The 21,769-nt window shown below is 42.0% G+C and overlaps 1 protein-coding gene across 1 annotated transcript in view; it reads left to right on the top strand.

The window, feature by feature from the left end:
- HS6ST1 (heparan sulfate 6-O-sulfotransferase 1) overlaps positions 1-21,416 on the top strand; it is a 341,772-nt gene extending 320,356 nt beyond the window's left edge. The window contains exon 2 of the mRNA XM_075938357.1: positions 14,537-21,416. Within this exon, the coding sequence (XP_075794472.1) occupies positions 14,537-15,245 (709 nt within the window). The 3' untranslated portion in view covers positions 15,246-21,416. The remainder of the gene's footprint in view (positions 1-14,536) is intronic.
- The last annotated feature ends 353 nt before the right edge of the window (positions 21,417-21,769 follow it).

The raw sequence follows: 21,769 nt of genomic DNA, 5'->3' as shown, positions 1-21,769 counted from the left end.
GTGTCTTGGGTCCAAGAAGACCATACACCATCCTGTTGTGCACTTGCCCCTTGCAGAATGTGTTTTCTAGATTTCTGAGTATTGCATCCCCAACAAGGCTCGTCTGCTACCTTGGATGGTAGTTGATGGTCAAGTTTGCTTTTCTTACGGGTTTGGCCAAACTGCCATCCATGCCCGTAGGTCTCTCCATTCCCTAGAACCAGCTGCATCTTGACAGATATCTTCCATAGTGAGGACCTGGCGTCTCCTTTCTGAAATGTGCCAGTATTAAATGCAAAAGGCTGTATTAAATGCAAAATGCTGTTTCAGCTCACAGAGGGATTAATTTTATCTAATGTGTATTAATGCATAACTGTCTCTCTATCTGGATTGATAGCCCTGGAAGCTGGCACACTGAAGTAGCTGTTGTTGTGGTTGTTTTAGTTGTTGCTGTTCTTTTGTTTTTAAATCTGTAGAACTAATATAGCATGGTTGACAGCAGTGCAGATTTCCCTACAGTACCTCCCAGTGCAGCTCTGTCCTGATGGAGAGGAGGAGAAATTAGTTCAGCCCTTCTACAGGGACTGTAGCTTGTGATGGCATTTTCTGTGGTTTGCTTCCTCGAAGCAAGAAATGAGATCCTCAACTTATTCCACATACATACTCTGTGCTGATTAGGCCTCAGTTGGAGTATTGTGTCCAGTTCTGGGCACCAAATTTCAGGAAAGACTTGGAGAAATTGGAGAAGGTCAAGAGAAGAGCAACAAGAATAATTAAAGGTCTAGAGAACATGACCTATGAGGGAAGATTGAAAGAATTGGGGCTTGTTTAGTTTGGAAAGGAGAAGACTCAAGTCTATGTCTAGACTGCAGGCTTCTTTCGGAAGAAGCTTTTCCAGAAGAGATCTTCTGAAAAAAACTTATTCCGAAAAAGCACATCCACACTGCCAAAGTGCATGGAAAAAGCTATCTGCTTTTTCGAAAGATAGCGTCCACACTGAATGGACGCTATCTCGCATTTAAACTCTGATTACCAGGGCTTGACAATTAGGGCAATCTACTCGCCCATGGCAAATAGATTTTAGCCTGGTACAGCGCCGCAGTACGATCAGCGCATGCACAGCGTGGTTTGCGCATGCGCAGCGCGCCAAATCACACGGCTGGCGAGTGGAGTTCACTGCCGCTTATCAAGCCCTGCTAATTGCTATGGACAGAGAAGCCACCAAAGCACCGGTACTTTTTCCTCTTTCCTCTACTTCCGAAAAAACTCACTCTTCCCTATTTACACATGCCTTTTTCCGAAAAAGCTCTTTCGGAAAAAGGATTCTTCCTCGTAGAAGGTGATTTACCAATGCCGGGAAGACCCTTCTGTTCTTTCGATTTTCTTTCGATTGCAGTTGCAGTGTGGACGTAATTGAAGTTTTTTCAGAAAAATGGCCATTTCAAATATCTAAAAGGGTGTCACAAGGACGAGGGGAAAAAATTGTTCTCCTGAGCCTCTAAGGATAGGACAAGAAGTAATGGGCTTAAACTGCAGCAAGGGTGTTTAGGTTGGACATTAGGAAAAACTTCCCAACTGACGGTGGTTAAACAGTGGAATAAATTGCCTAGGGAAGTTTTGGAATCTCCATCTCTGGAGATATTTAAGAGCAAGTTGGACTGACATCTATCAGGCATGGTCTAGACATTGCTTGTTCCTGCCTGGAGGGCAGGGGACTGGACTCAATGACCTGTCAAGGTCCCTTCTAATTCTAGTGTTCTATGATTCTAAGTTTCTACAGGAGGCCACTGTACAGATGGCAACTACTTTCATCCTCTTCCAATCCAGTGTGTCAGATCAATGAAAAGCTCTGTGGATTATGAGCCTTCCAAAGCCATACAGTGTTCTTTGGGGGTTGATTTATTTTTCAATAAGTTTTAATATAGCAAAAAATAAATATACATAAGCCTGGTAAACACCTAGTCACACTAGTTTAGAACTAGCAGCACTGTAATTTGGTTGTAAAAGTGCTAATACCTTCACTTTGTGTAGTGCCAAAATAGACAGAAATGAAAGCCACTTTTATACACCCACTTAAGTAAAGGCAGTGAATATATTTTTACAGGGAAAGTAAACATTTTTCCCCTTGAAATCTCCCATCTTATGAGAGGGAATGTATAATAAAGGATGAAAAATGGATAAAGAATTCTTCTATTCCCACAAAAACAACGAGAAGTCCTGTAGCAATTTATAGACTAACAGATTGATTAGAGCTTAAACTTTCGTGGGCAAAGTCCCACTTCGTCAGATGCATATACAGTAGTGGAAATTCCAGAGGCAGGTATAAATATACAGGCATATGAAAAGAGTACCAACCAAGAGTAAAGCTATAGATAACGAGGTCAATTCAGTCAGGGAGGATGTGGCCCGCTTCTAGCATCTGATGTGGGCGTGTGAACACTAAGAGAGGAGAAACTGCTTTTGTAGTTGGCTAGCCATTCACAGTCTTTGTTTAATCCTAAACTGATCGTGTAAAATTTGCAAATGAATTGTAGCTCTGCAGTTTCTCTTTGAAGTCTGTTTTTGAAGTTTTTTGTTGCAGGATAGCTACTTTTAAATCTAAATTTTAAATCTTAAACTCAGGTCCCCTGGGTAGGGGAGAGAATATCAAAGATGGGAGGGAGAAGGAGGAGGAAGAGAGCAAACTGGGGACAGACACACAAGCAGCAGCTGCAAAATCAGAAGAATTCCAGACTCTATTATGCATTTTAGAAGGGCAAAAAGAAGGGACGGTCCTTTTTTTTTTGTTTTGTTTTAATCTTTGCAAATCAACTTTCACTAGCAGCCTTTCGCTCTGAGCAGTTATGCTAATGTAACAATTGTGTGCGCAGATACAAGGAATATATCATGCACAGATGCACATTATTCCTACTGCCAGAGTTTAAATTCAGCATTAGATTATTCCAATTTACTGCATTCTGTCTCTCACTTTGGTTTGAACTGAGTACTTACGGCATTCTTGTACTTGGCCCTCTCTAGGTCTGTATGACATCACATGGAGGTTTTATTGGATTGGTTTCTGTGGAGAAGTGTTTCTCAACCTTTTTTTTAATAGTACGTCTTTTAAAAAAAAAATTATAACAGAAAACAGTAACTACAGTTTTCAGACACACAATTTTTTTCTGCCGTTGCAACGCATTTGTTTAAAAAACTTAATTGTAGCTGGGCAAGCGATGAAATTTTTGGGTGAAAAAAGCACAAAAATAATAAAGCACTATAAAACTTAAAACAAAATTTCAGTTTTCTCCAAATTTCAGTTGTGTTGACATACCCCCCAGACTATTCTCAAGTACTCTTAAGGGTACTTGTACCACTGGTTGAAAAACACTGCTGTAGAGTATTTGCCACTTAGTCTTCTTCAGACCTGCTGGTAGGGTTGCCAGACGATTGAAACAAAAATACCGAAACCCCCCCCCCACACACACACACACACACACAAAACACACCGGGGAAAAATTCTGTTGAGGGGAAAAAAAGGGGGGAGGGGACCAAAGTTGTTGAGCAAAAAAGAAAAAAGGACTCCGAGACTTAAGAAAAAAAATTAAATAATAAAACAGCATTAAAGCAGCATGGCCCCTTTCAGAGTGAGTGCAGAGTTAGAATAGAGATAGGAACAGGGGAGAAGTTGAGCTCTAAGACCCAGGGAAGGCATTGCTTCCCCTTGGTCTTTAGGCTTTTTGCTGTCAGCCATTTTGTGTTCTTCTTCAAGCCAGAACTTAGCTTCCCTGCAGAATCAGGTAAGCATGGGGGTGGGGGACTGGGGGTGTCGGGGGGCGGGAGCGGGGGCTGGGCCCGGGTGCTAGGGTTGCCAGGTGTCTGGTATTTTCTCCTCCTGGCTGGGAAAAAAATCAGAAAATACTGGGCATTTTAGGTGTCCGGTATTTTCTGAATTTTTTAACCAGACAGGAGGCAAAAATAATGGACGGTCCAGGTCCATACCAGACACCTGGCAACCCTACCTGCTGGGCCTATTTTAAACTGTGGCAAGGTGCCTATGTAGCCTTTCTCATGCGGACATCCCAGGGAGAACCAATTTGGAGCAATTTGTGTGGGTTTGTGCATGTCTGAGGCAGACTAGAAAGTGCTTTTTTTAAAAAAAAAAATTCTTTCTTTTTTCCTTCCTTCCCTTTTCTTTTAACTCTACATTGTGGCTGTTTTTTTGCCTCCTTCCTTGTTCTCTCAGCATCTGCTGTCCTTAAATTCTGTAATGTTTGCGAGGAAGAGAAGCCTTTTGTTCAACGCATGCACATATATTGCACCATCTCTCTGGCATTCCAAAGTGGCTTCTCCTGTTACAACAAAAGGTTGTGTCAGTTAGGGCCATGATGCATTCATCATGTATACCCCAGACTGAGAAATAAACAGGAAAACACAGCTGCAGGTATATGCCTTTTCTTTTGTGGTTTCTGTGGTTAGACAGAGAGAAGGTCTCATTCAGCCCAGTGTTAGATATTTCTGTTTATTACCGCGTCGCAGGTAACTGAAACCATCTGTGGCATTAGATAACAAATTTTAATTTGTTTTAAAATAAAGAAAGACAAGGAGATACTCACTCTAACAAGCAACTGCGGCTATTTAAACGTCCCAAGCATCAGGTCCAAATAATTTAAGATCCATTTTGGCCCTAAAACCAGCGTTGTTGTGTTTTAGCCATTACTGTCTGTTCATATCATGGTGTTACACTTATTGTTTTAGTTAAAGTTGAGTCAGCTCGTCCATTTTTAACTGTTCCGTCGCTCCATTTTTCCATGACCATAGCAACTGAAATGTGTGTTAGTGGTTGCTCCTATGCAAGGTCACAGCCCAGGAGTCCTATACAGGTACTGCGCCAACGGTAAAACCAATCCATGCTCAGGCACTGCATTGCATTCTAGAAGGGACCTGATGCCATTTTCTATGCTGAACCTATTCTGTAGCCAAATAGATCCTCTGTCTCCAGGGCTGGCAGGCCTGGGCCACTCACAGATTCTAAAATTCACTTTTTGAAACATTTACAACAAACCAGATTGTTTTTAAATTCTGTTTAGCCATTACACTGGGAAAAAGTCACTGTGATGTGATTCCTTCTGTTGTCCCACTCTGCTACCAGGTTAATTGCTACAGACTCATTGGGGCAAGTCTGTCTCATTAGATTCTTCTACTCTGAACGGAAGGAGCAGCTATGATTGAAGTAGCTGGGTCCTAAAGGAAAGGAGTGCAGCCAGGCCAATGCTTCAGTTTGTTGGGTGACTCTGAGTCACCCCTTTTGATGGCAAAAACCCAGTTCCACAAGGATGGATTCTACCTGCTTTGTGTCACCATTTTGTGTTTGTAAAATGTCTGTAATTTAAAAAAGCATATCTGTGATCTTGATTTTACTCTGGTGATTATCCCATTAGAGTCTGATTTTTTTGGACAAAAGAACACTGCATTATAAGAGCATTCTTTTCCCCACGCTACCATCCCCAATACTGAAATGTTCCTAAGAGCACTAGATTGATGCACCTGAAAGCTCTGAATCAGTGTATCTACTGGATGTAATGGCATGCTAGCAAGCATCGAGTCAGTGACCTGTGTGCGGGGCTGGCCTTATGGAAAATGGTACCCTGGGTGAATTTGTATTTTGGGACCCCAGTCCTTAGCGCATAGCACCACCCATATCCCCTGGCACCCATGGGCTCCCTAACCGCTGCACCTCCATCTTGTGCTCTTTTTACCACTAGCCCTGAATTGTTCACCCTCTGCACAGTGTCCTCTTCATCCCAACCCCAGCCCTTTCCACCCACCTGTGCCCCCAACCCCAGCCCTGCACTTCCAGCATGTCCTGCCACATGGCCCCCCTGCCCAGTACCTTCCACTCCCTTTGGCCAGCAATACCCATGCTCAGTTGCCCCTCAGCCTCTGGCGCCCTGAGCATGGGCCCAGTTGCCCAGCTCTAAGGCTGGCCCTGCCTGTGAACTCAGAAGAGTGTACATGATGGCACTGAGTAGGCCACATCGTAAAAATTCTACCTTTTTAAAAATAAAGGCCCCAGGAGCTCATCAGACAAAAGAAATCCAGCTATGCAAAATGAATGCAGGTGTGAAATCCTGTGTTAGCTTGAGATGTAGGTATTGAGGTTTATTGAAAAAATAGTAAAGCTAGAAATATGTATGGACATGAATTGAGGCCAGAGTATTGACCTTAATACTGAATTTCCTGGCTTTGATTGGTGCCACAATTTTTATTTAAACATAGGACGGGTTGTTTGTTTTTTGCTATGACTGTAAAAGGACTGGAGGAGATTATTGTGTGTGAAATGCAGGAAGAGTTTAAATGAACACCATGTGAGAGGAAATAGACTGAGGAAAATTAGACCTATTTGCTACCAAAGGAAGTGATCATTATATTAATCTATGGTCTCTACTAGAGTGAGCATGTTGTTATGTAAGAGGTCTGATTGTAGAAGAAAAATAGATATTGAACAGTGTGGAACTGGAGAGAGCCCTAAAATAGATGGGTAGAAACTCCATTTCACGATATTAAATAAATTGTAAAGTACTCATGAATTTTCCATGAATCAAATTCTTTAATTGGCTAAACAAAGAGCGTTTTCCAGTTAAATGCTTTCCACAACAAGTGACAGTTCCATTATGGCTCTAGGAGGAGGAGCAGAATGCAGCTTAAATCATTATTTTTTAAAAGTTACCTCTAGCATCACTTCATAATAAATGTATAAAGCACTTATATATTCCACGTCATTTAAATTGCTTGCTACTTCATTCACAGCTCAGAGATCACTAGAGAAACACCACTCAGTCCAATAACCTCATTGCCTGAACTGCTCATTAGGAGCCATTCCATTTTCAAGGGAGGCGACCTTGGCAAACGAAAAGTAATACTTACACAGTAATTTCCTTAATTGCCTCAGTGGGGTGAGAGTTTAAATGGTTGCTGTATGGAATAAGAGTTTTTCTTTCTTTTCATATAAATGAACCCTTATTTTTGCAGAATAAACAGCAGTGCAAACAAATTTGTTCTGTAAACTCCAAGCCCAGTCTCCTTTTCATTTGATTGTTGAGCAGCAGGCTCACATAGACAATTTACAGCAAGAACTGACAAGCATTAAGGATTGAGGAACCACCATAAGTCTTTTAACTAAAGTGAGAATACACACGGCACAAAGGCTTCATTTACATAGATGCCTTCTTTCCCACCCCCACCACATGTTACTGCAGGTTGAAACTCTAATCCAGCATCCTCAGGACCTGACTGGTGCTGAACCAAAGAATTTGCTGAACCGTGGGAGTTCAGTATTGTCTAGCTGCATTACCAACACTTCCACTGCTTGCTGGGCTCTTAGGAGACATTTAGGGGTAAATTAGAGCTAAATAACAGCACAGAACACTGAGAGCCAAGACTGGCGGCTGTAAACAGACTTTACAGGACTGTGGGAAACTTGGCCACACCCATAAGTGGACATCATCTAACTAAAATCATGCCGGACCATGGATGGTGCCGGTCCAGAGAAATTCAACTTGTAGCATTTCATTTAAACCAAGCAAAGCATTCTCAGTCTTACAAGCTGGTAGGCTCCCTCTTCCATTCAGTTGGTTTCTCAAGGGGCCTGGAGCTTGTTTTGTTTTGCTTTAAGAGAGCAAAGGGAGCCTCAAGGCATGCTGCCCTGAAAGATTGAGGTTATAAAGCTGAAGTGGACCCCCGCATCTTCCTTCTGCTCCCCCTTCTCTGGCAGGAAAGATGAGAAGCATTTACAAATGGAAGCAGCTAGGCCTGATGTTTACCTGACTCCTGAAGGTCGCTGAAGGGACCAAGAAGGGCTTAGAATAGGTTTGTGAGGTTAGTACAAGACATTTTTCTGTGAGGACTCTTGAATTTTAAGTGAGAACCAGCAGAAAAAAGTAATAAAGTATTCACCTCAGCTAGATGAGGGAAGTGATTAACTTCAACACATTTTAATGACCAGCAGTGGGAAGCAAGAGGTCTGTATCAAAGGGAATAAATGCAAATAAAATGAATGGCGAGAACAAGTGTCATACTTAGGCCATGTCTTCACTATGAGGAAGATTGACACTGCCGCAATCAGTCTTCTAAAGTTCAATTTAAGGGGTCTAATGAAGCCCCATCAACCTCCCACAGTGAAGACAGTGCAGAAACTCAAATTAAGGCGTGTCAACTCCAGCTACATAATTAACATTAATAAACGCTGGAGTTGCGTATCTTAATGCGACCTTCCCCTTTAGCATAGACCTGGCCAAAGAATCTATTTGTCAGCTTCTAAGAGTGGTGCTGGCTGGTAGATAGCAAGAGCAAGGCAGGAAAGTCTTTTTTAAGGGGAGAGTTTTCACTTCTCATTAATGGCATAGGGAATTCTCAACAAAATTGTCCCAAGGAAAATTGTCCTGAGGAATTATTTAACTACTAGAAGATTTACCTGGTGTTGCTCAGGTCTTTTGGGGCACTAAACTGGAGGTGTGGGGAGTGAAGGAGTCAGACCAAGGGATCTGGGGGGTGCAGACATCAGGATTTGGTGGTAAGAAGGGTCTCGGGGCAGGGTGTCTATGGGTGTAGAGGGTTCAGAGCAGAGGGCTAGAGTGGCCAGCGGCTGTCCCAAGGGCCGGCCTAGGACAGGGGGCCATGCTGCACAGCCAGCAGCTGCTCTGTGGTTTTCCAGGGCTGTCAGGGTGGCCAAAGTGTGCTTACTTGCTGCCCCCTTGTGATCATTCTGGAGCATAATTGTCCTTGCTGTCTCAGCCTTCCCTTTTCGTTTGATGAGAAACAATTGCATTTCATGCACATCCTATTTACCCGGTACAATCAGACTCTTACTTTGCTTTAAGTTATGCTAACAGAAAGCTGCACAGCAAATTTGATGATCCTACCTCTTACTGATTAGGAGGAGTTCTTGAACAAACAAACTCACAGAGGGTATGTCTACACTCGCAGCCTAATTCGAAATAGGGCTGCAAATGTAGGCATCCGAAATTGCAAATCAAGCCCGGGATTTAAATATCCCGCGCTTGATTTACATTTTCCCAGCCAGGCGCCTTATTTTTTTTTTTAATTTACAAGACCGGAATAACTGCCCGCATCTACACGCAGCAGTGAAACAGCTGTTCGAAATAAAGCCCTATTTCAAACTACCTGTTAAAACCTCATTGCAGGGGAATAACAGGTAGTTCGAAGTAGGGCTTTATTTTGAACAGCTGTTTCACTGCCGCGTGTAGACGCGGGCAGTTATTCCGGTCTTGTCAATTTCAAAAAATGGCACCCATCCGGGAAGATGCAAATCAAGTGCAGGATATTTAAATCCCGGGCTTGATTTGCAATTTCGGATGCCTACATTTGCAGCCCTATTTCGAATTAGGCTGCAAGTGTAGACATACCCAGACAGACTCACAAACTCTCTCAAATATATAGTAGATTATTTGCTATAGTAGCACATAGAGGCCCCATCTAAGGTCTGGGAACCTTTATGCTAGGAGCCTGTGCATACCCATGGTCAGAGACCGTCCTAGTCCAAAGAGTTTATGAGCTTAAATAGACAAGATGAACAAAGGAAGCATTGTTCCCACTTTGCAGATGGGGAAATGAGGCAGAGAGACTGATTTGCCCGAGGGCATATAGGAAGTCTACAGCAGATCCAAGAATTAAACCCATATTCCCTGAACTCAGTACAGTGAGTTAACCACAGACACAGCCTTCCTCTGGTGTAAAGATGAGTCTTTGTTTTCCCATATTCAGTTATAAAAATGTACTGTTTTACCAAAAACATGATGGGTCAGGTAATTTCCATTTTAAAAAAACTTCTTTCCTAAGGGTGATCATGCAGCTAACATACACACAGTTCAGTGTAATAGATGGTTTTGAAGTTGCAGTGCCACTGAGGTTTCTGAGCTTAGATCGTACCTTGGGACTGGGTGAGAAGGGAGATTGGCAACCATGGCTCAGCATCTTTTTGCCCAATTTGGGATCCTGAGCCTCCAAGGAGATGCATAAAAGGAGAGCCGCCAAGAACAAGGACTGTGATTTTGCCTTGTCTGAATCTGATATGAACAAAAAAACCCAAAGTACCTTTATTGCTGGCACTGTTAACTCCAGGAAGATCCGAGAGTCCTGGCATGGCATCACCAAAATAAGATGGGCAATGTTGAGGAGGAGGATGACCACCACAGTTCTGAAGTGGGCAGTCTTGTCTTGCTATATTTGAATTAAATACCTGTGTTGGGCACTAGGCTGAAAGGAAGGGGCACTCACAATTGCATGTCTCTCCCAGCCAGTAGGGATACGTCCCCCACCCTACCAGCTGGGAGAGAACCACTGCTCTGTCCTCAGCAGGGAGCTACTGCTGTAGCTGAGGGAGAAGTGACCCTTCCCCAGCCAGGCAGCTCTGTGTGCAGCAGCTCTGAGCCTGTGGGTGGGGCTCATTAAGCAGCTGCGAGGCCTTGCTGCCACGCAGCTTAGAGGGAACCTTGCTTCTGTGCCCTACTGCAGCTTTTGCTCTGTACCGGCATGAAGCATAGTGATAGCAAAATGCTACTTTTTTGGTTTTAGTGGAACGTTCATGTTTCACAGCGTTATATGGGGCAGCTTCTGAAATATTCATTTTTCTTCATATATTAGGTATATTTTTATCCCTGCAGTAAAGAAGTCAGCCAGGAGATGGTCTTGTGCTTACTGTCCCCAGCGTCTTTGGGCCTTGGGCGGAAGGAGTGAGGCCTGGGGCCCTCAGCACCATCCAGAGTGCACCACAGCTCCTTCCTCTCCCCTACAGACAGCACTTAGTGCCACTGGCTCCAGGCAACACTGCTGCTGCAGTAGCTGTGGCAGCGGCTGGATGCCCTGGGCCCTTTTAAATCATTGGGCCCCGGGCAACTGTCCTCTTTCTCCCCGCCTTTCCCCCCTCCCCAGCCCCCGTTGGTGGGTCTGGGCTCAGGATATTCAGGTTCAGTTCCTAGTTCTGCCATGGACTTCCTGTGTGACCTTGAGCAAGTTACTTGATCTCTCTGGGCCATACTTCTCCATATGTGAAATTGGATACTAATTCTTCCTTTTATCCCACCCTTCCTTGCTTAGATTGTAAGCTTTTCAGGGTAGGGACTGTCTCTTCCTATGTCTTTGTATGCTACAATGAGAATTAGACTTGATTGAAGCTTTTAGGTGCTACCATAATCCATGTAAGATAAAGTTTTATAACTACCTCATGAAACATTATAACTTCTTCAGGAAAAATGCCCTTTGGATTCCATTGGGGTAAATTAAAAAAAATAAATGAAAAGTCCACTTTGGTTCACAAGTCAAAAAAAGTCAGCTCTGTTTAGCATCAGTGTCTGTCACTTGAACATCTGGCATCCATCGTGGCATTCCTGCTCTTTCCACTGTCATATTTTATCCCCATCTGTTAGAGGTTTTTTAGCATTGCTTATATAAATCTTAGCTGCGTCCCAGACAGGGGAGATGAATCATTATTATGGGTTGCAGTGTAAAAGGAAGAGAGAACTTGAGAGGTCTCTTCTACCCCCACCATTCTACAAATGTTTCTCCATTAGACAGTGCAAAGCTTCTGGCATGGAATGAGATTGAATAGCAGGCATTCTTACCAACTGTGGTCACAAAAACAGAAAGTCGACGAGCAATTGGGGCCTGATCCATCATTCATTGAAGTTGCTAGACCAGGCATGTCAAACTCGAAGCCTACTGAGGGCCGCACAAATGAAAAATGATAGTTTTCAGGGCCACAGGACCACCTAGATGGTTTGACCAAAAAAGAAAAAAATTGGGGGGGGGGGCAGAATTTAGGTGCTGGGCAGAAGGCAACCCTAGGGCCTTTGACGGAAAGTCATAGTTATTTATTATTACAGATTATGTTTTATAATATTGCAATAATTTGATGTGTAAAATTATTTGCTCATATTAAATAATTTTTAAATTAATTTTACATAAATTTATATTTAAATTAAAATGTAAGGTATTTTTAAATTTTGTATATGATACTAACTTGTTTTGTTGAAATAAAAACAAGTATAGACCATGGTTAATCAAATAGAACAGGCTTCTGTGAAAATTTCAGATACTTTGTAAGTTTGAGATTTTGCATAAAGATATAATTATTCATGCAATTGCAAAAAATTGACATATTTATTTATATAAAATTAATATACTTTTTGTGATTTTATTTGGGAATACATAAATAAAAAACAAAATATTAACAAAATAACCCCTTTCTCTCCCCCAGAGCCAGGCACTCTCATACCCCCGTTCTAACCCAATCCCCCTCCGCTCCCCCAGAGTCAGACCACCCCAACCTAATGCCTTTTCCTTGCCCCAGAGCCAGGCACTCCCAGCTCCCTCCTCCCACCCTCAACTTAATACCTGGGTCCCGGAGTCAACGTTGCTGCCTGAGGCGCTGTGGCAGTGTGAGCACAGTGGCCAGCTGTGACTTGAGCACCTGCTGGAGTGCCCAGCACGGAGCGGCCCGGCCCACCATGAGCAGTCGCTGCAATGCAGCATGTCCCGTCCAGCTGTGAGCAGGCACTTCGCCACGTGCTCCAAGCATCCAGCAGGCCGCACTTCATTCTTTTATAAAAATGTTCTGGCGAGCCAGAAAAAATTTCGATCCCCTCAAATGTCAGTTTGATATTCCTGTGCTAAACTCTGATTCACTGTTGTGGGCTTTAGATGTAGCTCTTCGAGAACAGGAAACTGGGAAGGAAAAAATTATTTAAAACTAGATTTCCTGGGCAATGTCTCTGATGCATTTTCTTTAAATTAAATTGCTTCATCTTGTACAGCAACATTGGGTGACCATTAGGAAAAAATAATATTAAAGGTGTTGGGAAAGTATGAGCATGTGATAACTTTATCCAAGACAGAAATGTTTACTTTGCATTTTTATTTTCTCTAAAAACAGTGCAGTGCCCTCATAACCTGCAGTATGTTCATCACATGAATGTATATCTATCTCACTGTCCCGGGAGTGCAGCAAGCTATAGAAGCATTCCACAGATACTTGTTTAGCAAGAGAAAAATTCTGCTCCTATCCTCACACCACATCCTCACGAAGGGCAAGATACAGAGTATCCCATGTCTGTGTGTTATTCCAGTAAAGTCCCTTGTGCTCCCACCTGGAGATAACATCACACAAGCAGATAAGCCTGATCCACCTCACTGGATCTAAGACCCTGCCACCTTTAGCAACTAAAAACGTTTCACACCAAAGGCCTGATCCACTGCCCATTGAATTCAATAAAATAATTCCAGTGGTCTTTGCGGTTAAGCTTCAGTTAAAACTGGTAATTTTATTATGAGAGATGCAGAACATTTGGGTAGCCCCACACACCATGGACTGAGGCTGCAGCGACTTTCTGCACGCCTTAGAGTTTAAGGTGCCATTTGCATTTTAATACACTCCACTACTGTTGGAGTTATGAAAATATATTCTATCGCTATGTATGTTCTTGTCTGCCTTTCCTTTCACCGGCTGGCTTGCATATCAGAATTTTTCACATACTTAATTTGCATTTGTGTGGATCAACTGAACTGGGAGCTAGCAGACGCTAGGGGTAGAATCTCACTCTTTCTGCTTATCTGTTACAAGGCTGCGTCTACACTGGGCCACGAGTATTTGCGCAAGAACACTGACTTGGTAATGTACAAAATCAGTGGTTCTTGCACAAATACTCTGACACTCCCGCTCAGGGATAAGCCCTCTTGCGCACGTATTCTTGCGCAAGAGGGCCAGTGTAGACAGCCACGTTAATTTCTTGCACGAGAAAGCCCGATGGCTAAAATGGCCATCAGAGCTTTCTTGCGCAAGAGAGCGTCTACACTGGCACGGATGCTTTTGCGCAAAAGCAAATCTTTTGTGCAAAGGCACATGCTAGTATAGACGCTCTCTTGCGCAAATACCTTTAACGGAAAAACTTTTCCGTTAAAAGTATTTGCGCAAAATCATGTCAGTCTAGGCGCAGCCCAAGTGTTTTTTCTTCCTGATTTCCCATTTTAAAAATAAATTGTGCTGCTGCCCCATTTGTCAATGCAGATTGCTTGAGTTTCAGTTTAGCAATAAGATAAAGTGCTATGTAGTCCACACAATAGGTCGTTGCACTGATAATGATTGGATCAGTTTATAAATAGATCAGTTCTTGATCAATGCCAGAGAGTGAGTCTTGGTTGACTCTGAAGATGCATGTTAGTGGGAAAGGCCAGCGAGACCCTAAAGCCAAAATTGGTCTATGAGACTGGTAAGTCAGTTGAATCTTAATGATTTGTTCTGACATTTCAGTCTGTTGGTGGAAAGCAATATCCCTGAGAGAGTGAGAGAGCTCTGACTTGTCATGACTAAAATGGAAAAGATGAGTTACGAGGAAAATGTAGTTCTGGTATCACTCAGATTGCTTAGCAGTACAGATTCTAGAAAGAAAAGAATCTGAGAGGGGTAAATTAAATGAACTCTGAGGCATTGTCTGTTGCTGTTCTGTGCCATACAGCCCAGCTTGCCACATAAGTTTGTCACATGCTGAATATTTTTTTCTTCTTGTAGAAAATTTTACTACATCACGCTGCTGAGAGACCCTGTGTCCCGTTACCTGAGTGAATGGAGACATGTCCAACGAGGAGCCACCTGGAAAACTTCCTTGCATATGTGTGATGGTCGGACACCAACCCCTGAAGAGCTGCCATCGTGCTATGAAGGCACAGACTGGTCAGGATGCACGCTGCAGGAGTTCATGGATTGCCCATATAACTTGGCCAACAACCGTCAAGTAAGGATGTTGGCTGACTTGAGCTTGGTGGGCTGCTACAACATGTCTTTTATCCCCGAGAACAAGCGAGCGCAGATCCTGCTAGAAAGCGCAAAGAAGAACCTAAGAGATATGGCTTTTTTTGGCTTGACAGAGTTCCAGAGGAAGACTCAATACCTGTTTGAGAGAACTTTTAATCTGAAATTTATCAGGCCATTCATGCAGTACAACAGTACAAGGGCAGGTGGAGTGGAGGTGGATAACAACACCATACGGAGGATTGAGGAGCTCAATGACTTAGACATGCAGCTCTATGACTATGCAAAGGACCTTTTCCAGCAGCGCTACCAGTACAAACGGCAGCTGGAGAGGATGGAGCAAAGGATAAAGAATCGGGAAGAGAGGCTTCTTCACCGGTCCAATGAGGCACTTCCCAAGGAAGAGACAGAAGAGCAAGGACGCTTGCCCACTGAGGACTACATGAGCCATATTATAGAGAAGTGGTAGCCTAAGCAGACTTTTATACTGAATGGGATTCTAGGGTTTCCTGTTAAAAGATAATGGAAGTAAAAATACAAAACCACCACCAACAAATCTTTTATTTGAAAGCGAGTCTGTATAACAGAAGGTAGAATTCTTCTTTAAACAGTGGATCTTTGTACTGTTTCTTATAAGACCAATGAGATTCTTAAAAAAAAGACTAAAAATAAAAAAGGATCAACATTAAAACTCAGATTTAAAAATGCACAAATTCAGCCACCCATTTATGAGGCCAAATACAATGTATGTTTCTTATCCTCCCAAATTCAAACACAAATGGCGAAGGTAGTATTTTTTGTTTATCTGTTTTTCCACTGAGTATGAAAACAGATATACAAACACACACATGTATATAATAATTTTTTACAATCAAGGTTTCCTTTTGTTTCCCTTCTTTTTTGGGGAGGGAGGGCAGAGGGGTATTTTTGTTTTGTTAAATTAAGAGTAGAGTGGCAAAGTTGATTGCATGCTAAGCTGTTAGGGTATGATCTCGCCACAGGGGCAGCTGCTCAGACTCAAATGGCAGCCTCTTTTGAGAAAATGGAGCAGAGTAAGAAAAGAAAAAGATGACAAAGGATGAGAAACATTAAAGCAAATGGACTGTGGCCAGAATATACTTAGCACAACAGTTTTGATACATTGCACTGGGGTCATACGCATATGTCATATTGCCATAGTAATACCAGTTAGTGAATTCATGCACAAACATCCTCAGCTTTTACTTCACAAACAAGTTCCAAAAGCCAAATAAAAACCAACCAAATTCCATGTAGAGTCTCACATGCACACACAGATGGAATTGTCACCCCTTTCCGTGCACAGTATATTCCAATCAGTACAACTTGTAAACAGCACAGGAAAATCCTTTTCTGTACTTTAAAGAAGCAAAGCACAGAGAGAGAATAGGTAGCATCACTCCCTCATGCACCTGCATCAGAGAGAGTTCAAGCAACACCCCAGGAGTCATTGATGGAGACATGTTTGTTTTGCTGGTATGGTGTATGAAATGAGATTTAATTACAACGATCACGTGTACTTACATATACCTACATTTCCAAAATGCCTTTTTTGTTAGATCATGTTCCAAGTCCCGTACCCAGCAAAGTCAATGGCAAAACATCCACTGATTCCAAAGGGAGCAGTCTTGAGACCTTGTTCTAGGACAATAAGATTTCCTGCCATTGGCCTGAATTAATCTAGTGAGAGTGCATGCTGTAATGGGGCAGAATGGCCTTGTGTGTAGATCTTTTTTTCAACGAGGTGCACTTATAAACCTGGAAACTTCATTGGTAATGCTTTTCAGTCTCAGCCCCTGATCAGACCAGAACCTTTCTCATTTTTAGAGAGTCTAGTAACTTTAATTCCCAGTCTAGGGGCAGTCTTACCAGCTTCTGCCTACTCTCATTGCTTCAGAGGCCAGCAATGGATTGTCACATTTCCCTCCTCCCCACGCACTGTTCAAATCTGTCTATTTTTTTTATCACTGCTGTTGCTATTCTAAGCACTTCTGCATTGGTCTGAAACATGGAAAAGAAGCAGGTTTTGTCTGCTCCATGTATTACCCATTATTACTCAGCCTCTTAGGATCTGAGCTGGCTACTCTGTTTAGGGTGAAGTATGAATCAAATGGCAGACACCTTGGTTTTCAAAGGCTATGTTAATTGCAGATCAAATATGAGAGTGAAATCACAGGAGAAGAGTCAGAGAGATGATATATTCAGATCTATCATGTCCTTTTCACAGAGTTGTCTTTCCCTTTATAGGAATGCACTGAAGTGTGGCTCGCTTTGTATTTTAATTCTCTATCTGCTGTTGCACACTGTTACCAACACTGTAGAATTCAGATTGAGTTTCGCAGGGGAGGTGGATGCCCACTGCAGGAGCTGCCTGACTTCCAGAACAAACTGGGAGCAACAAAGCTTGCTTTTGGAGCTGCTCTTCCTTAATAGAGAGGAAAGATGACAGAGCATCTGGAGAGAAAATCTGGCAACACTAGGGATTAAAACATAACCCTATTATGGAACTGATCCAAAGCTCCTTGAAGTCAGCGGGAGTCATCCCTTTGATTTTAGCGGGCTTTGAATCAGGCCTTCACAGCCTGGTCCAACAGAGCACTTACGTATACTTTCACTTGAACCATAATGAGACATACTGAAGTGCTGTGTTAGATCAGGCTTGTCAATCAGCACCTGCTGGTGTTGTCCTCTTTAAAGGTCTGTCAGGGCTTCCATTAAGAGCCACTCCTGGTTTACAGGGGTGTATAACATGGCCATAAATATTTGCTCCAGGCTGGAATGTGGAAAGCAAAACCTCCTGAAAACAATTTGGTTTTGGAGCAGAGAGTACTATAAACCCATTCCTTCACTTCTAAATTCCAGAATTAGGAATAACAATGTTTGCTAGTTCTCAGCACTCGTGTGTTGATGTAACTAAAGAAAACATTGATTTTTACAAAATGCAATTTTACATTCTGTTTATCCACAAACGTATATATGAGCTATAAAAAGCAACTGTTTTATGTGCACGCTATCAAACTTTACCCAACGGCTTCTTACTGTGCATTCAGTGTCATGGATCCATAGTGCACAAATGGTTACTTAAACTAATCCATATTCAAAGTACGCACCAGAACAGCTCCATAGAAGAGCATGCTGTGAATGCTCATGCAATACTATATATACACTGGTACAGCGTACTGAGAATTTTTATTGAGGGCCAAATTCTGTCTTCATTTATCCAAAGGCTGTCAATGATTGGAGCTTCATGATCAAGGCTGACACTACAATTTGGCCCAGTCTATCAAGGTTATTTCTGCATTATGGGCTCTAAATAACTGGCTGAATTTTAGTGGCTCTGTCTACATGGTTCAAAATTAGAAGAGACTACTGACCTTAAGAGCATGTCAGTGATAGATTTTTTTCAATATTTGCTTTGTAATATATTACAGTAACCAACAAATGAAATGAAACTACATAATATTGTTAACAGTTTCCCTTAAACCCACAAAAGGAAGAACAGAAAGTTATGGTGATTTCTAATGGTCTGAATCCAGCCCAGAGAGCCAGAAATTTCTGTATTCAGATTCTGGCTCTGACATCCCTTGAGTTTATTCTCAGTTTCTCCCATCTGTACCCTGGGAATAAGGATACTCGCCACAGAAAAGTGGTGTGGGGGTTAACTAGTGCAAAGTGGTGCACAGATAAATTCTAAGCATGATTAGAGTAAACAAAGGATACCAAGCCCACTATGCCAAGTGGCTTGGCCAAAGATTTTACACTAATTTACTTGAAGGGCTGGGTCCCAGGCTATAGGATACAATCACTGCACTGACACAGAACATTCTTGCTTTAGTGGGCTTAAAGGAGCTTCTTTGACATAATGTGAATGTAGTTTATTGTGATTTATATGTACTACGATTTGGAGTGGTACCAGTTTTTAGGAGCAGATTATTTGATGCTACAATAACATGAAAAATGTATGTGTAGTTTTAAAATTAATAGACATCATCTGCTTTAAGAAACTTCAGTGGAATTATTGCCCAGGTATTTTGTTGCTGTTAAATATGTGCCCCTCTTTTCCAATACATCTCCCCTGCTGCTCCCTGAACTCTCTATACATTTAGAGCTTCTTATATATGATGCTTCTTCATGAGACAAGGAAATATTTCATACTAGCAGTGGGTGTAGGAGAATTATAGGGATAGTGAAGACAGTTGCAAGATTCTCGCCCATGTCCTGTTGAAGTCCCTCGAGAGACTTCCTTTGAACTTAATGGTAATTGAATCAGATCCCAAGTCAATATAACATTCGCCTATTACATCATCTTACATTGTTATGTGTACATTGGTTTCCTGCTATGATGGCAGGAAACTTCCAGGGAAAGTCGTCACTGCAGTTGAGATCTTTATGAAGTGATTATGAGAATGTATCTGAGTAGTAATGCTTAGCGAGAATGATTACACTGGGTAGCTGCATTATTGGCGCCAATGAGAGACCAGGGCCTGACTGTCCACTTTCTTAGAGTTTGTATCATCATTACACCCATGCAGACAGAGGTATGGCATGCTCCCACCAGTGTTCAAAGAATTCGGGTCCAGTGGCCTAAATATGAATGTTATAACAAATAAGATACCTGCCTGCTCAAACATTAGCCAGCCAGTCAGATGCCACCTTTCATCATACCCTTTGAAGAATGTTCCGTATTGACTGGAGAGGCTCCTGTGTCCTGTCACCTGTTCCCCAGTCAGTCATATCTCACAACAGAATGAGCACTGGTCATTTTTCTGGTCTCTATTTCCTTTCTTCTCAAGCTGGCCTTTTCTCTTCCAGGGCCTGCCTGCCCAAGATTTTTAGTAGAACACGGAAAAAAAAAATTGGAGTGAATTTAATGGGATTCAGACTGTCATTCCTGCAAGCTGCAGTCCCATGTAGGGGATCTGGAACAGTTTGTACAGTGGGAGTGCTGAGAGGCACTGAACCAAACTGTAAGCCCTGGGTATGATAGAAACCACTAAGTTCTAGCACCTATGGTCTTGTGTCTATCCATGAAACAAGGACGTCATAGGCAGTAGCATCAAAAGCCTCCAGTGGGCTTTTCGAACCTTTCTTGCAGTTCCGACCTCATGGTTATTTGCTTCTTAGTCTTGTTCCTCACAAGCAGGAAAGAAGTCCGGCTATCAATAGTAATGCAGAACTTGCCCATTAGAAACTAGTTTGAGGCATACGGACCACCTGCTCCCTTGACCACTGAACAGCTATCAGCTGGTATTGACGGTCATTACTGAGCAAAGTATGACTTGCATTTGTGACAGAGTTAAAAGGCTCCATTGCCCCTTATTACCAATTCTTTGAGCCATCCTCCCACTCTGAAATTTTTTAAAGGTAATAAATAAACAGATTACAGTAATCTGCACAGAGACTTACTAAATGTAATGTTTCAAAGGACATGTTTCGGCATTGCAGTCCACATAAGTTGATATATTCAAATCATAGAGTTTCTGGGTTAGCTTTGTTCTTGTTTTTGTTACTATTAGCAGATCATGTTCCAGTAACAGAAGTGAACACGACATTTGCTAGCTGACTGATAGTGGAGGTAGGCCTTTAAAGCACAGATCAGTTAGCTGTAGTTACTGTTAAAGCTACAATCTGTGGGTCACTCACACACAATCAGTGTTATCTGTGGCTGCGTGTTAATGCCATCCACAAGAACTCTGGCAAGGGGAATGTGGCACTTGTAAGCACCTAGGTATTAAAGCTTCCTTTGCCCACCCTAAGGGTGGTGGTTTTCAGTACAATTCTTGACCATCCAAGATGAAAAATATGATTTGTGATCCAGCCTTTTTCTTCCCCCAAGTCTCCACTTCCTTCTACTACTGGATTGAGAGAGCAGTACTGTTACGAATAATTTTATATTAAAATGGCTTCCGAGTGTGATTTGTTTTGTACATATTGGAGTATGATTTTAACTTATTGCCCCTTTTCATTCATTTTAATTGTTTTTTTTTTTTAATCAATGTGAAGTTTCTGTGTGTGTGCAGTCTGCCAGGCAAATGGACAGCAGCCATGGGATTTACAACTGGTTCTATTGGAAACGGATCTGATTTTGTGTTGATGTTATTTGCTCTTGTCTGAGGTTTCACTTTTGTTCTTTTTAATTTCTGCTCTGCTGCATGAGGCTGCAGTAGAGGAAATGGACAACACAGGCAGGGCATTCATTTCCTTCCCCTTTGCTTTTTTATCTACCAAGGGGCTCAGTTCTTATATCTAGAGGTTTGTGTGTCTGAGGGTAAAAACAGAAATTAAAATAAACCTCCTCACTCCTGTTTTCCTCCCAGTTGTAGATCAAACACTTTCACCTTCTTTTAAAAACAGTAGTAGCTAGGGTCATCCACCTGTGTTTCCATTAGGCTGAATCTGTATGGTTTGCAATTTCATTTCAGGAACTTAAAAAAAAAAAACTGTTTAACTTAAGCCAAGTACCACTTAAAGCTTTATATATTTATTTATAGCATCTTACAATAATGTTAAGGTTTGTTTTTTTTCTCTCCAGTACAAAAAATATTAAAAATAATAATCATCTAATGGTTTTTGTCTAGATCAAGAATGAATGTTAGCAGATGAAATAAACCCTAAAACCAAGCCTCTGTTGTGTGGGTGTTATACTTACATTGGCCTTTTGGAACTTGTATTCTCCAGTGATTTGCCTGCCGTTTTGACAACATAAAATGTCTTGCATGTATTACATGGTGATAAAGCTGCCAGTTGGCCTGAGAGGCCATGGTTTCACAATTTCTATACAAAACACTTAGAAACAGAGGAATACAGCCCATTCATTCTTAACATGACATAAAATGTAGCCCAAAAGTCCAGACATTGGTCATTCAACTTTCTAAATGAGTTTATTTTAACTCTGAACAGTCATACGCCCTTTCACTCACCTTTGCTTTACACACAGTCTGCATACTGATTTTAAGGCTAGAAAGTTCAACAAGA

This window comes from Pelodiscus sinensis, chromosome 10 (assembly GCF_049634645.1).
Source record: "Pelodiscus sinensis isolate JC-2024 chromosome 10, ASM4963464v1, whole genome shotgun sequence".
Taxonomy (NCBI): Eukaryota; Metazoa; Chordata; order Testudines; family Trionychidae; genus Pelodiscus; species Pelodiscus sinensis.
This window is presented reverse-complemented; position numbering and strand designations above follow the sequence as displayed.